Source organism: Pagrus pagrus (genome assembly GCF_965226575.1).
Source record: "Pagrus pagrus genome assembly, chromosome: 12".
NCBI classification, from domain to species: Eukaryota; Metazoa; Chordata; class Actinopteri; order Spariformes; family Sparidae; genus Pagrus; species Pagrus pagrus.
Window position 1 is genome coordinate 4,292,623 of NC_140196.1, and position 12,720 is coordinate 4,305,342.

General features: G+C 41.3%; 1 protein-coding gene across 8 annotated transcripts in view; it reads left to right on the plus strand.

Annotated features, from left to right (window-relative positions):
* Window positions 1–5,413: 5,413 nt before the first annotated feature.
* pard3ab (par-3 family cell polarity regulator alpha, b) overlaps window positions 5,414–12,720 on the plus strand; it is a 248,697-nt gene continuing 241,390 nt past the window's right edge. For all 8 annotated transcript variants that reach the window (XM_084369105.1, XM_084369111.1, XM_084369108.1 and 5 more), the window contains exon 1: window positions 5,414–5,812. In XM_084369105.1, coding sequence (XP_084225231.1) covers window positions 5,693–5,812 — 120 coding nt within the window. In that variant the 5' untranslated portion in view covers window positions 5,414–5,692. The remainder of the gene's footprint in view (window positions 5,813–12,720) is intronic.

Genomic DNA, 12,720 nt, shown 5'->3' on the forward strand with positions numbered 1-12,720 from the left:
GAAAACAACAATCCAAAAGTGTAATAAAGACAAAATGTACAACTTTCCATACTGTTTCCCAGTTCCCCTTGTATTCTCATTTTCATCTCAGCTCATTGTAGCTATCATTCATTTTCTAAAACTCTGTGACATTCATCTAAATAATGGGCTGAGATTGCATCAGTTATTTGGCCTGTGTCGCCCTCGTCCCAACTGCTCACCCTCTTGTCCTTTCTCCTCCTCCTCCTCCTTCATCTCCTTGGCCTGTCCTGCGGTCAGAGGATGGAGGCTCCAGATGGTCGAGTACCAGCAGCAGAAGGGGGACCCTCGGGGGGCTGCAAAGGCCTGACAGCAGGGCGCCAAATATGACCTGGGCCAGACAGCTCTTTAGCACAAAATTAGCCTGGGATGAACGCGTAACACAATTACATGCTGTTAATACCATCAAAGAGGTATTTGGGCGTCCGTTGTGCAGCTTAACTGGGCTAATTCGTAAAATTTCACAGTCCTTTCAGACAAGTTGATTTTTTAAACATTTTCAGAGGTCAAACAGCTATATTTTTTCCCTTAATTATTTCTATAAAAGCCTGAATTAATGCTGATGTATAGCTTTAGACACTTCTGCACTAACAGCTGCGAGGAGATAATGATGTGACTGCTGTATTTCTTGCATAACAATGGAAATGTCAGCGTCTCAGACCATGTAGGAAGCTGCAGATAATGTGTCTGAGGACTTAATGAGAGGTTGTGGGCTGGGAGCCCTCAGGGTTCTTGGCTCAGATAGTCAATGTGTTTGTTTTGTCAGAGCCATCCACACAACCAACACACATCTTAACTGAGTCGTCCTGCTGTTTTAAATGTCTCCGCTGATCTGTTTTCAGTTTTTGATTTTGCTCAACACCAGCTGTTATATTGTCAATATGATCAACTGTCACACAAACTGCATCTGACAAATGTTGCGTGTCCGTGTTCAGTGTTCAACAAACAGCAGATTCTCAGTGGAATCTTATTTTGGGAACAATAAATAAAGCCGATACATAACAGACGTTACTACACGCTCACAACATGTGATTACATTGAGCGAGAAGCCGTTTGACAGAGAGTAACCATCCTCTGGGCACCAGCAGAGGTCAGTACTGATCCAGATATGATGCTCTGTCTGACACAAACGTCACATCTGACAGGTGGTTATTTAGACTTACATGTTATTAACTGGTGTTATAACTGGTGCCCTAAATTAGTCCACAGTGAGGGTTTGGGATTATGAAACCAGTGCTGCAAGATTCTTATTACATAATGTACTGTGTTATACTTCTGTATTTATACAGACAACACCAGTATACATAATATACGTAAGTATTATGTAGTATTCTGAACTATATGCTGTTATAGTAGATTGCATAACTTTACATGTTCTTTAACGATCACTCTGCTGCTTCTAACCACGCCGATATGTCAATTTGTTTGAGATGGTACTGCACTATTAGCTAAATACAACGCTATAAGTAAGTACTGTATGTGTATGTGTACTTTTATAATCTTATTTCTACTTTACATACTTCAATTTTTTGTTTTTAGGTTTTTATTTTTACTTTCTTACCACATATTTCTGTCATCCTGCTACTGCAACACCTGATTTCCCTTATGGAGTTCAATAAAGGCTCATTTCTTCCTTGACTGAGAGAAAGCAGGTGGTTTTTTTATTTTTGGGAGGCTATTGAAGCATATTTGCACTATTTCAGTTGACTTTCACATGTTTACTGGTTACAACTGGCCTGCAAACCTGAATTTTAATAGCGGTTGTATCCTGACACCTTCCTGCTCCTGATGCTGGTTTTAAAGGTACCAGACTGCTTGAAAATGCAAATGTGACTCTGTCCTTTGTTTGGAGTAACTTATATAACTTATTTAAAATGATAAGAAACATTTGCTTACGTATGGGGGACCTGAAAGTAACACATTTCAAGTACAACTGGGCAACTGGTCAACTAAGATTATCCCTGAATGGGTAATATATGATCCAAATCACTTGCATTCAACTTGTGTTTTGCATGCATGCATGAAAAATATCATATTTTAATTGTATCCAAAGCCCAAATACCAGACCTGTAACTGTAATGTATAACCTGGTGAGCAGGACAGTTCATTCTTGACCTGAGAATTAAGTCTGAGATAGAAAAACAGAGGAAAAAGTAACTGATATTCCACTTTTCTGCTTTTTCCAGAGCTTCAGCTGCAGCTTGCATCATAGTTGCACTTTTGAAAAAGCCAGTAAGTGACTTTTTTTGGTCAAAACTCTCATTAAAATAATAAAGCAGATGACCAAACAAGAACAAGAACTCTTTCTCTAGCTAGCACAAATAAATAATTTTGTATTTGATGTCATTTCAAACGGTAGATTTCTCATTTCGGTGTCAAACATTAAAAACAATCAAAACTCCACGGACTTTGAGTTACCCTAAAGTTAGTCTTAAGTTTGACACTTTGATGAGAGATACAAGCCTGTGCTGATTCTCCACCACCACTCTGGTAAAACAGTCACTGTGCAAGGTGGTTTTGACCTTTGGCCTTTCCCCTTCACTTCACCGTTGCTTGTAAAACTGAATCTCACTCTCCTGGTGGATTTTGCGCTAAATCTCTAAAATGTAAAGTCTGCTGTAATGCTACAACACCTACAACAGTCCCCTTCACTAAAAATAGCCCAGATATTATCTTTAATCCTACCAGTGTGGGTGTACAGTCCCTCTGAGTTACCTTTTTGTTAAAAAACCACACTGAACAAGCGCTCATACTCTCCAAAGTCGAGGCTGTTTAAATCCGTTGTGACAGCTGCTGAGGCTGTGGTTGGTGGCCTGTGAGCGCTCCAGCTGTTTTAAGAGTTAAAATAGTCTCACAGCTGCACGTTGGCACAAACTGGTGGAGCTATCCACTTTAACCAGTGCCCATGTAAAGTACACACACTTTTCCACATAGCTGATATTAAATGGCTCTCCTCTGTTTTCATGTCCCCACTAAACTTCATGTTACACCCTTGTGTTTTTATTATGTTAAATTATGAAGAATCACATCTTCTCTAAAGATGTAATTGGAGGGAATCGAGTGTCAAAACTGGTACAGAACTTCTCAGACGGCAGGAGAAATAAGTTGTGCTGGCTCAGGTGGGTGTTTCTTGAATTAGTCTGGTCCCTTCGGTGCATGTTCAGCCGTACAAGTCCGTCAATGTGGCCCATGTGTGCCGGGGGGCAGCTGTTCCTAAAGGCTCCCCAGATGGATCTGGACTGCTTTTCATTCGGCGGTTTGGTTCAGTTTCAGACTTGTGCGGAACGATGGACTGAAATAGGAAAAGGAGCAGGTGCACAAGAAGCCCCGGGGCGTTTAACAAGTGGTGATGTATCATTAAGTGCAGCAATAAAAATATATATAACATTACTTGGCGGAAAGAACCGAAAGCCCAATGAAGGACATATGCACGCCCACTGAGAGTTAGATCACCGGACTTGTGAAGACTTGAATTACTTATAATGTGTTTCTCTGTTGGCACTCCTAATCTCTGACTAATCCTAATGCTAATCTTAAATCACTCAAGATCTCACATTAAACCAGAGCAGAAACACAGGAGGGCCAAGAAAAAATGCCATCACTTTAAAAGAGTTGACTAAACTTTCTAGTCGTGTGAGGACACATCTGCAGGCTGCAGCAGCAGTAATCTGCTCTGTGATCATCGATTTATTACTTTGAATATAATCTTATAACTGATGTCGTCCATGTGAGGACAATTTAGCTTCCCCGCGTGCCAAACATTACCCATCCTAACCACACTGGTTGGAGGAGGTGGGGGTGGAGGAGGTGGAGGGACTGCAACTGTGGCCTCCCCTGCTCCTCTGATGCCTTCAAGGACCGCACGTAAAAACCGGCTTCAAATGTTTGAAACCCCAGATGCAATTTTTCTTTTCTTGCTTAAGTATGCACTTTTTGGTTTGTGTATTTTGTTGAGAGGTTTTATTTCATATTTGCATATTCATTTATTTTTTAAAAAAACAGTTTAATGTGAGGGGAAAAATGTGCGGTGACAACTTTAATCAGTTTTTATTATTCATCTCTTAAGTATTCATAGAAACTTATTTACAACAATGTGAAATGGAGGCATAATGCAGAGCTACTCAAAGCTGCAATAACAAGCGGCACATCTGTCATGTTGCCCAGCGGATGCGTTCAATAATTCATATCCTAAAGTAGCTGTTAATTCATTAAGGCTTCATTGCATCTTAAGTAGCCGAGTGATTAAAGTCTGAGCTAAACACTCGCTACAGCTGTTTTCTCTTCAGCACTGAGGTGTTTACTATAAATAGAAGCTATGCTGCACAGACTGAGATGACTAAAAGTTACATTGGGATTAGAGATACGACCATTAATAATTTACAGATTGCAAGCGATACAAAAACAGACTGTTAATAAAATGTCCTCTCTGCCCCTTAAATAACATATTTCTGTTCAAAGGCATCCATATTTTCCATCTCAGCCTTTAAGCTTGTTAGTTATGAAGTTTTCTCAGGGTTATAAACTTGATAAACATGGCAACAATGGCAAAGTCTTAGATTTCTTAGACTTGATAGCAGTGGCTGTGGACCAGGTCCTTTTTATTTGAATGTTGTCACCAAACAGTCGACGTTTACGTTTGAGCGTTTACGTTTCTTTTGATACATAAGTACATTTATTGGCAGAAAATAACTTTTGATACATAAGTACATACAATGTTGGATACTTTAAGACTTTTACTCAAGTAGCTTGCTATTAAAGTGGGTGCCATTCAGTGTTATAAAAGTAATATTTTAACTTTTACCAAGGTATGACTTCTTTGAGTACCAGAATCAGAATCAGAAATACTTTATTGATCCCAGAGGGGAAATTGCTTGCGCTACAGCTGCTCCCATTCAAAAGTCTTAGAAAATATGCAGAAAAATAAAAACTATATGTAAGCAAGAATAACAAAAATAGAATAAAAATATAAGAAATGTACATTCTACTAGAAATATATCTATATATACAATGTAATAAATAATGCTACAGTTGAAATATGGGTTATTGCACATTATTTGTCGTAAATATTGCACTACTTCACTGAATATTTGGCTCTGAGATGTAGTGGAGTAGAAAGTAGAAAGTCACATAAAAATGTACTACTCGAGTAAAGCAGGCATGCGAGTACCTCGAATGTGTAGTACTTCAGTACAACACTGGAGTAAGTGTACTTTGAAATCATTTCAAATTTCAGTTCAAGTCTGGATTCAAACATTCCGGGAGGCACCTGAACGCAACACGTGACCGAGCATTAGCTCAGCACAGAGAGAGAGAGGGAGAGAGAGGGAGAGAGAGAGAGAGAGGGAGGGAGGGAGGGAGAGAGACACTGGGAGACACAGGGATTGGGACCGAGAGAGAGAGAGAGAGAGAGCGAAGGAGGGAGAGAGAGGAGCTAAACAGGTGGTCTGGAAACACACAGAAAACAATGTCGTCCGGCGGGGAGAGGCGGAGAGACCTTTAGTCCTCGCTCCTGTGGAGGGGAATACGCACTGGGACGACCGGCGAGCCGAACCGAACAACAACAGAACCCAATGCTCCTGCTTTCTATCCCCACGCGGATGATTTCTCCTCTTCTTCCTCCTCCTCTTCCTCGGTTTTACTCCGAATCCGGCCAAGATCTGTGGATACTACGACCATGAAAGTCACGGTGTGTTTTGGCCGGACCCGGGTGGTGGTGCCGTGCGGGGATGGGAATATTAAAGTGCTCACGCTCATCCAGCAGGCTGTCATGAGATACAAGAAGGCTATCGCGAAGGTAAGCGGCGGGTACTTGTGTTTTCTTGCGGCTTTTTTTGTTTGTTTTGTTTTGTTTTCCTGCGGGAAGAGGAGGAGGGGAAAAAAAAAAACGGTGTTCCCGACGTCCCGCAGGCGCACTCACCATCTCAACATGGCGCTAACTTGGGATACAAACTGCAAAAGAGAGGAGGGGAGAGGAGTCCCTGTCTTCTGCCTGTCTTCTGCTCGTGTCTGTCCTCTTTCATGTAAAAGCAACGCGGTAACATGTGCGGGTTTCTTTTTTTGTTTTTTATCCGCCGTGCGTTGCTCCTGCTTTCAAAGAAAAAAGGCGCACCGCCATTGTGGCTCTTGTGTTTGGGTAAAACCCGCAAAACTTCCCTTTTTCGGGAACAAAGTGCTCCGTTGTTGTTTTGTTTGCAAGCTTTGGACGCATTAAATGCGAGTTTTTAACACGTCGGAGGACAAACACGCGTTTTATTTTGGTGTAATTAGTTGTAAGACCTCGGCTCATGCTGTCTGAAAGTTGCCAGCAGAGATTAGCCTACTAGCAAGTTAGCCAGCAAAGCAGGCTGCACACACACACACACACACACACACACACACACACACACACAAAAAGTAGGGCTGCAAGTCTGAGGCGTTTAGGCTCCACAGCAGAGCCATGTGATTCACAGTCTCAGTCTAAACTTTGTTTTATGAGCAAAAGCATCAAAAGCTCCTGATTGTTCGACTTGTAATGAGCTAAATATGAAAGGAGAGTTAACTGGACTGTGCAAGGAGACAGACAGATGATGGAAGTTCAGGTTAAATCAATGCAAGAAGAAGAAAAGCAAGATTGCATTTATAGTCTGGCTCCAAATGCAGAATAGAAGAGGAGCCCCTCAGCTTGCATGGCTGTCCCCAGCACAGCAGGCACCAGGCCCTGCAGGATGATGAGGGAAACTGCAGTGCCGAGCTCCAGCTGACTGGTGGAGGCATGGACCTGACACATAAATCCTGGGAGATGAAAGCGAACCTAAGAAAACTTTGTAGCATGGTGTTGGGGTAGCAGCAGATAACCTTTGAACCCAGGTCGAGGGCTTTATGTGCCAGGTTCCCGTCCGGCTGCATCAGATAAGGCTTGGAGCTGTAAACATGAGCTTTTGTTGGATTTTCGCCTCAAATTGTAGAAATCATGTTCGTTCCACCAAAACCAAATGAATCTTAGTCATTTTTGGCATGAATACAACCATGAATCTTGCTCAAATTCACTCACAAGTACAGATCTTCTGCATTGGACCGCAGTCAATCCGAGTTTACACGATTCATCTCCACATTCAGGGTACAGGACTTGTGATTTGATTAATTTGCTTTCTCATCCAGCCCTTTTTTAAAGGTACAAATATGTTACAGCAAGCTTCTCAACTTTCATGAATAATTAACGCTTCGACCTTCCCTGTGCTAACTTTAAAGCAGTCCTTTTTTTTCGTTGCGATGATAGTGACCTAGAAGTCGTACTGTATCCTCCTCTCCCTTTTGAATAATTCAGTGTGAGCAGACAGAAGAGAGCAGGAGAATATCTCATGCGTTGTTGAGAAGCAGGTAAAGAGCTGCTGAGCTACTCCCTCCACCTTGCTCGTGCATAGACGCTACTAACTTGCTTTTTGGCGTCGTGCAAATTCGCATTATTCTTCTTCTAATCTTGAAAAAAGAAGAAAAAGAAGGTGGTGTTTGTCTGCATGTGTTTGGAGAGTGACGAGTCATGTAACCGAACACATGCAGTAACTACCGTAACATGGTTTCATAACCTGGAACATTCATGTAACTGTCACTTTTGTTTTCCCTCGAAAGAGTTGGATGTGGGTGATAGTGCAGGAGTGAAAATGTCCAATGAATTACTAACAGACTGTGGAAGGCGTTGTATGATCCCGTGTGTGTAGTGTTATCCAAGATGATCCCTGTTGTAATCGTAGAAGTATGAAGAGTCGTACATCATGTCTGCCCAGTTCAATTCAGAGTGACTGAGTGTAGCTGAGGTTTTCACGTCTGCTTATCGTGTGAGGTTTTCTGCAGAGCCGAGACACGTACAAGAGAAACAGACTTCAGGGCTTCGACTGACGACTGTTTTCACTGTTGATTAATCTGTCAGGTATCTTCTTGTTTAATCAATGAGTTGTTTGGTCTAGAAAAGTCAGAAAATTGTGAAAATTTGGTCCATAATCCGAAGATACTAAGTTTATTGTCACAGAGCGGCGAAGGCACTGGAAAATATTCACATTTCAGAAGCTGGAATGTGAGAATTTGGACTTTTCAACAGATTAATTTATTGTCAGAATACTTGCCATTAATTTAATAGACGACTAATTGATTCATCAATTAATCATTGCAGCTCTAATAGAATCATATGTCATACAGTTAGATGAAATGTCTATTAAGGACCCATCCTCTGTATTTTTAGCAAATTTGTGAGATTAACTTGTGATTGATGCGATTAAAAATAGGTATACTGGGTTATGGATGTTATTGACCTTGCAGATTGTTGGATCCAATATTCAACATTTTTCCCCTGTATTTTTTGTCTGACAGCCTTTAAAATAATACAATAGTACTGTTTTTTTATCTGTTGGAAACCTTTTTGAAATAATTTGTTAATTTGATGTATTAAGCTGAGACTCTTTATAGTGACAAGTTGACGTCAGTAATTTGTCTGGCTGTCTTTGAGGTTATCATCACAATTTAGAGAAAGGCAATTGTCTGGAAAACCCAAGTGTGCTGCTGTTTAATGCAGAGGGTGTGCTCGAAATGAGGCCACACATTCTCAAGTCTCATTCTGTGTTCTTCAAGCTTTGATCTAAAATACTACAAACCAAAATCCTCATGAACTCCTCACCCAACAAAACGTCGTGCCTGAAAATAGGAAGCCCTCACCATTTAATCCCCTCAGATCTGCGTTTATTGCCCCTCGTCCTCGTCCCCACCCTGCCTGCGTTTCATCTGACCGGGAGCTGAGCATTTTCACGTCTCGTGTGCTGCGTCTCAGGAAGTCTTTCGGTCGCATATGTCGTATTGAAGATGACAGCTTTTTCGGGTCAGCCCGCCTTAATAAGAGGCCCAAATTTAGGTTGGTTTTCCTGCTAAAGTGTTTATGTGGACCTACTTGTAACTTCCCCTGTCATTAGAGAGGAATGCTTCCTGCTGAAAAGAAAAAACAGTCCACTTCTGAGGACCTTAAACCATCTCATAACTTTGGAATTAGAAAGATCAAGACACTGGGATGAGTGTTCAGACACTGTTTGTACAACACACACACAGAAATCTTACCGGACTTGAGAGAAGGATCAGTTCTGCCAGCCCCCAAATCTCCTTACGTCATGAAAAAGTAAAACTGTCAGATGATCCGCTGCTGCTCTTTTTCCTTCCACAGCAGATCATAGGGTAGATTTTTCGCTAATGTTCACCCATTCGACTAAGTATGGCAAGCGTTTAAAATGACGCCCTTGACTGGAAAACCGTCTCGTGGTTTAACGCTCCAAAACCCTCAAGTGACATCAGCATTGGCACGTCAGAAGAAACCATGAGATATGTCTCTTTTTGGCTGTTTGCGAAGCCTCCAGGGGGGATATCAGGTGTCTGGACTGTTGTGTTCACACCAGCAAGCAGCAGATTTCCATTCACAGCTTCACACTGCTGGCGTTTCCTCTGGTGGAGTCTAGGCTTTTGTGTACATAGTTGACCATTGAGGCAGACAGATTTAACATGACTTTGACTTGTCGCAGACAATAGGAGCAGGTGTTTGCTGTTGGTCTGGTTAAGTAAGTGGCTTTATTTGAAAACGTACAGTTGAAAATGGGCAAAATTGTTGTCATTATTGGCTGACTAATGCCCATCACAAGTCCCCAGAGCCCGAGATGGTGTCTTCAAATTGCTGTTTTTCTTCTGAACGATCAGAAATTCAAAAGTATTCAATTTACACTTACACAAAATAAAGGAAAGCATTAACTTCTCACATTTGAGAAGCTGAAACCAGCTAACTCTGGCATTTTTGGTTGACGAATTTCAGTAAATGATATGACTGTTCATCGATCTGTCATGCTGGATCAGTGCTAACTTTTGGTATCCACCAACAGCCCAAAGTCAATTTCCAAGAAGTCTAAATAAAGATGAGATGAAGTTGCATCCATTGGCAAATGTCAAGGGTAATTTCTTTTTTTTTAATTTAGATTTACAGGTTCCATAAGAAAACAACCAATAATTTAAAGGTAACCAACCTTAATGTGCTCAGAAAATCATCAAATTTAAGCAGTGGTGCCGTTGACTGACTCCAATCTGTCATCCTGTTTTTAATCTTGCCCTGATGTCATTGCAATGTGCCGTGGTGTGCTCAATATATTACTCAATTCACTGCACAAATGACAGTTATTAATTAGTGCGCAGGAGCCTTTTGATGGCGGACACAGGGCCTGGAGATAAGCAGTCCTTCATGCTGTGAGAGTTAACTGCTGCTGTTACGGTCATACAGATTTACATGTTCGCCACCAGAAATGTGCCAAATCTTCAAAGTAAAAGCTCCCACTTGTGAAGTTGGCCCAATTCTGTTCAAAAGAGCGACATAGCTGCATGCATGAAAGGGACATTAAAGTCAATATGGTAATGAGGAAGCATCTTAGTGCCATGTGTCCAAGAGAGCACACAGGCAAAGGGTGTAGAGCCATAACACTGACTGAAGTAGAGGCATGCTTTACGACTGTAAGGCTGTTTTTACACTGGGTTTGGTTGTCTGCCTCACCTCAAACCCCACTGGTCTTAGCGGTGGGTATTCTGGCCAAAAAAAACACTTCACAATCTATTTAATTACAATCACGATCCTCGATCTAGGTTCTGATCTTTATCTCAGTTTTGTAGTGCCATGTAGACTATAGCCAGTCTTGAAACAGCCTTGATTTCTACCGATTTCCACCATTTTGCACCATTTTAAAATAATATTGCATTCAAGATAGTTCTTTTTTGGGACTAGTTCCTCATCAACTATATTGCTTGGTATAACTTATGTTGCATTATGTACATAGCACAGATGTGCTAGTAAGTGAAGTGTGGACACCATCAAGATGGATCACAACCTTTTACAGAGAGTAAATCTCAGTTGCCATGAATTACATTGGTGCCAATTTTAACATTGGAAATTGGAGAGCAATGTACAAGTGGGTGGATCCGAGGGCAATACTTAACTCGAGTGCAACAGTTTTTACAAGCTGCAAAGCTATAAAAAAAAAAAGGATTGGCCAAGATCTTGCATGTTATTCAATGCTTATACATCACTGAACCTTTTTATCTCTCTTCTTGCTAACAAGCCAAGAATGGCACTAATGATGTTTTCATGAGGGGATTTCCAAAGCTGGTTCCACGTGGTTGGTCTATTGTGCTTTCTAAATAGTAGTTATATTAGTCCGTTCATGGGGTGTGTGCTCACACCAGGCATATCTGGAGCTCTTTATTCCAACTCGTGAATATTCAGTTGTACCCTTTTAGCTAGTTTAGAGAAGTATTGTCCAAATGTAGGTGTTGGGCATGTTACCTTTTTAAAGTGAACCAAGATCAGCGGTTAGTTCTTCACTGATTTTGAGTTTTTTTTCTCATTTCCATTATGATTGAAGCCAAATAAACTTCAAAATGTGATTGCACCGTCAGTGTAGGTGCAGTCGATCTACCTCTTGTCAGGTCGTAAGCCCAAATCATTTTACAGTTCATCTGTTTGATTCTCATGTCACCAGGCTGTACCAGCCTGGGGTTCCCGTTTCCAAAATGGGCACAGTGCAGGATTAAAAGCTTCACTGATGATCCCCGGGCCGCTGACTTTGCCCTTGACCAAACTACTGTGAAAAATGTCCTAAAACATGACCTGGCACAGCATTTCATTTCCTAAAGGAGTCAGTTAAAAGACACGCCGGAATGAACTGAAGAAATTAGCCATGTGAGGCTTCCTGTGTTGAGCTGCGGAAAAAGAGCAGGGCACAATGGCTTCATTTAAAGACGTGTTCAACCTACCTCTAAAAACTTTGCAAATAACATAACCTTAGCTGAGAGACCATGAAGTTATATACATTTACTGACATTACATAAAGGGGCTTTGAACAACAGGAAAAATGATTGCAGTCAGCAGCTGCAAAGTATATAATCTTTTTTCCTGAGGACGAGATATTCTACACGTTAGTATTTTTTTGCTTCTTGTTATTTGATGATGCTGGCACTACCGCGTTTCCCACAGTGTTACTTTGCTGTGCTGTGCATTTTAGTTGACTGTTTTTTTTCCTCCTTCCAACCCAATAACGCTGCTTCACTGTGAGCCATTTACACAAGTGAGCTGTCATCCTTACTAGTGTTTGACATCACGATGCTGATGTGATAATTAAAAAAAACAAAGCCCCTTTCGTCATTTGCCAGCGGGTATTCCCAGGAGGAGACTCAACATGGCACGGATTCATTAGCAGAGCACAGCAGCTGTTTGGGCCTGTTAATGCAGAGAGAGAGCCATGTGAAGTAGGAGCCTGTAAAATGCTGACTGCACAGTTCTCAGATGGTGGGAAGACTTTCCTTTTTTGAAGTTCATTTACATTTGAGAAGTTGAGCTCATGCTGTTATCGGGACCCGTTTACAGTTAGACTAACAGTTGAATGTGATGACATTCTTTGAATTGTCAGTAATGGAAGAAAGCTGTGTTGAGGAGTGCAAGGATCGAAGCATCAGCCCCCTGATTGACTTGCCAGGAAACATTTCTAAATTGTTTAATTTAATGTCTCCTAATGGTTGAACATGTTTTGGAGCACACAGATTTGATTCACTTATCTTGCAGAGTTGTAGACTTAAGACTTGAGACTTGGACTAATGTTTTAATCTTAGCCTAAGTCACAGAAATGAGGACTTGAGACTTGGCTGTCTCCGCAGAATCCATAT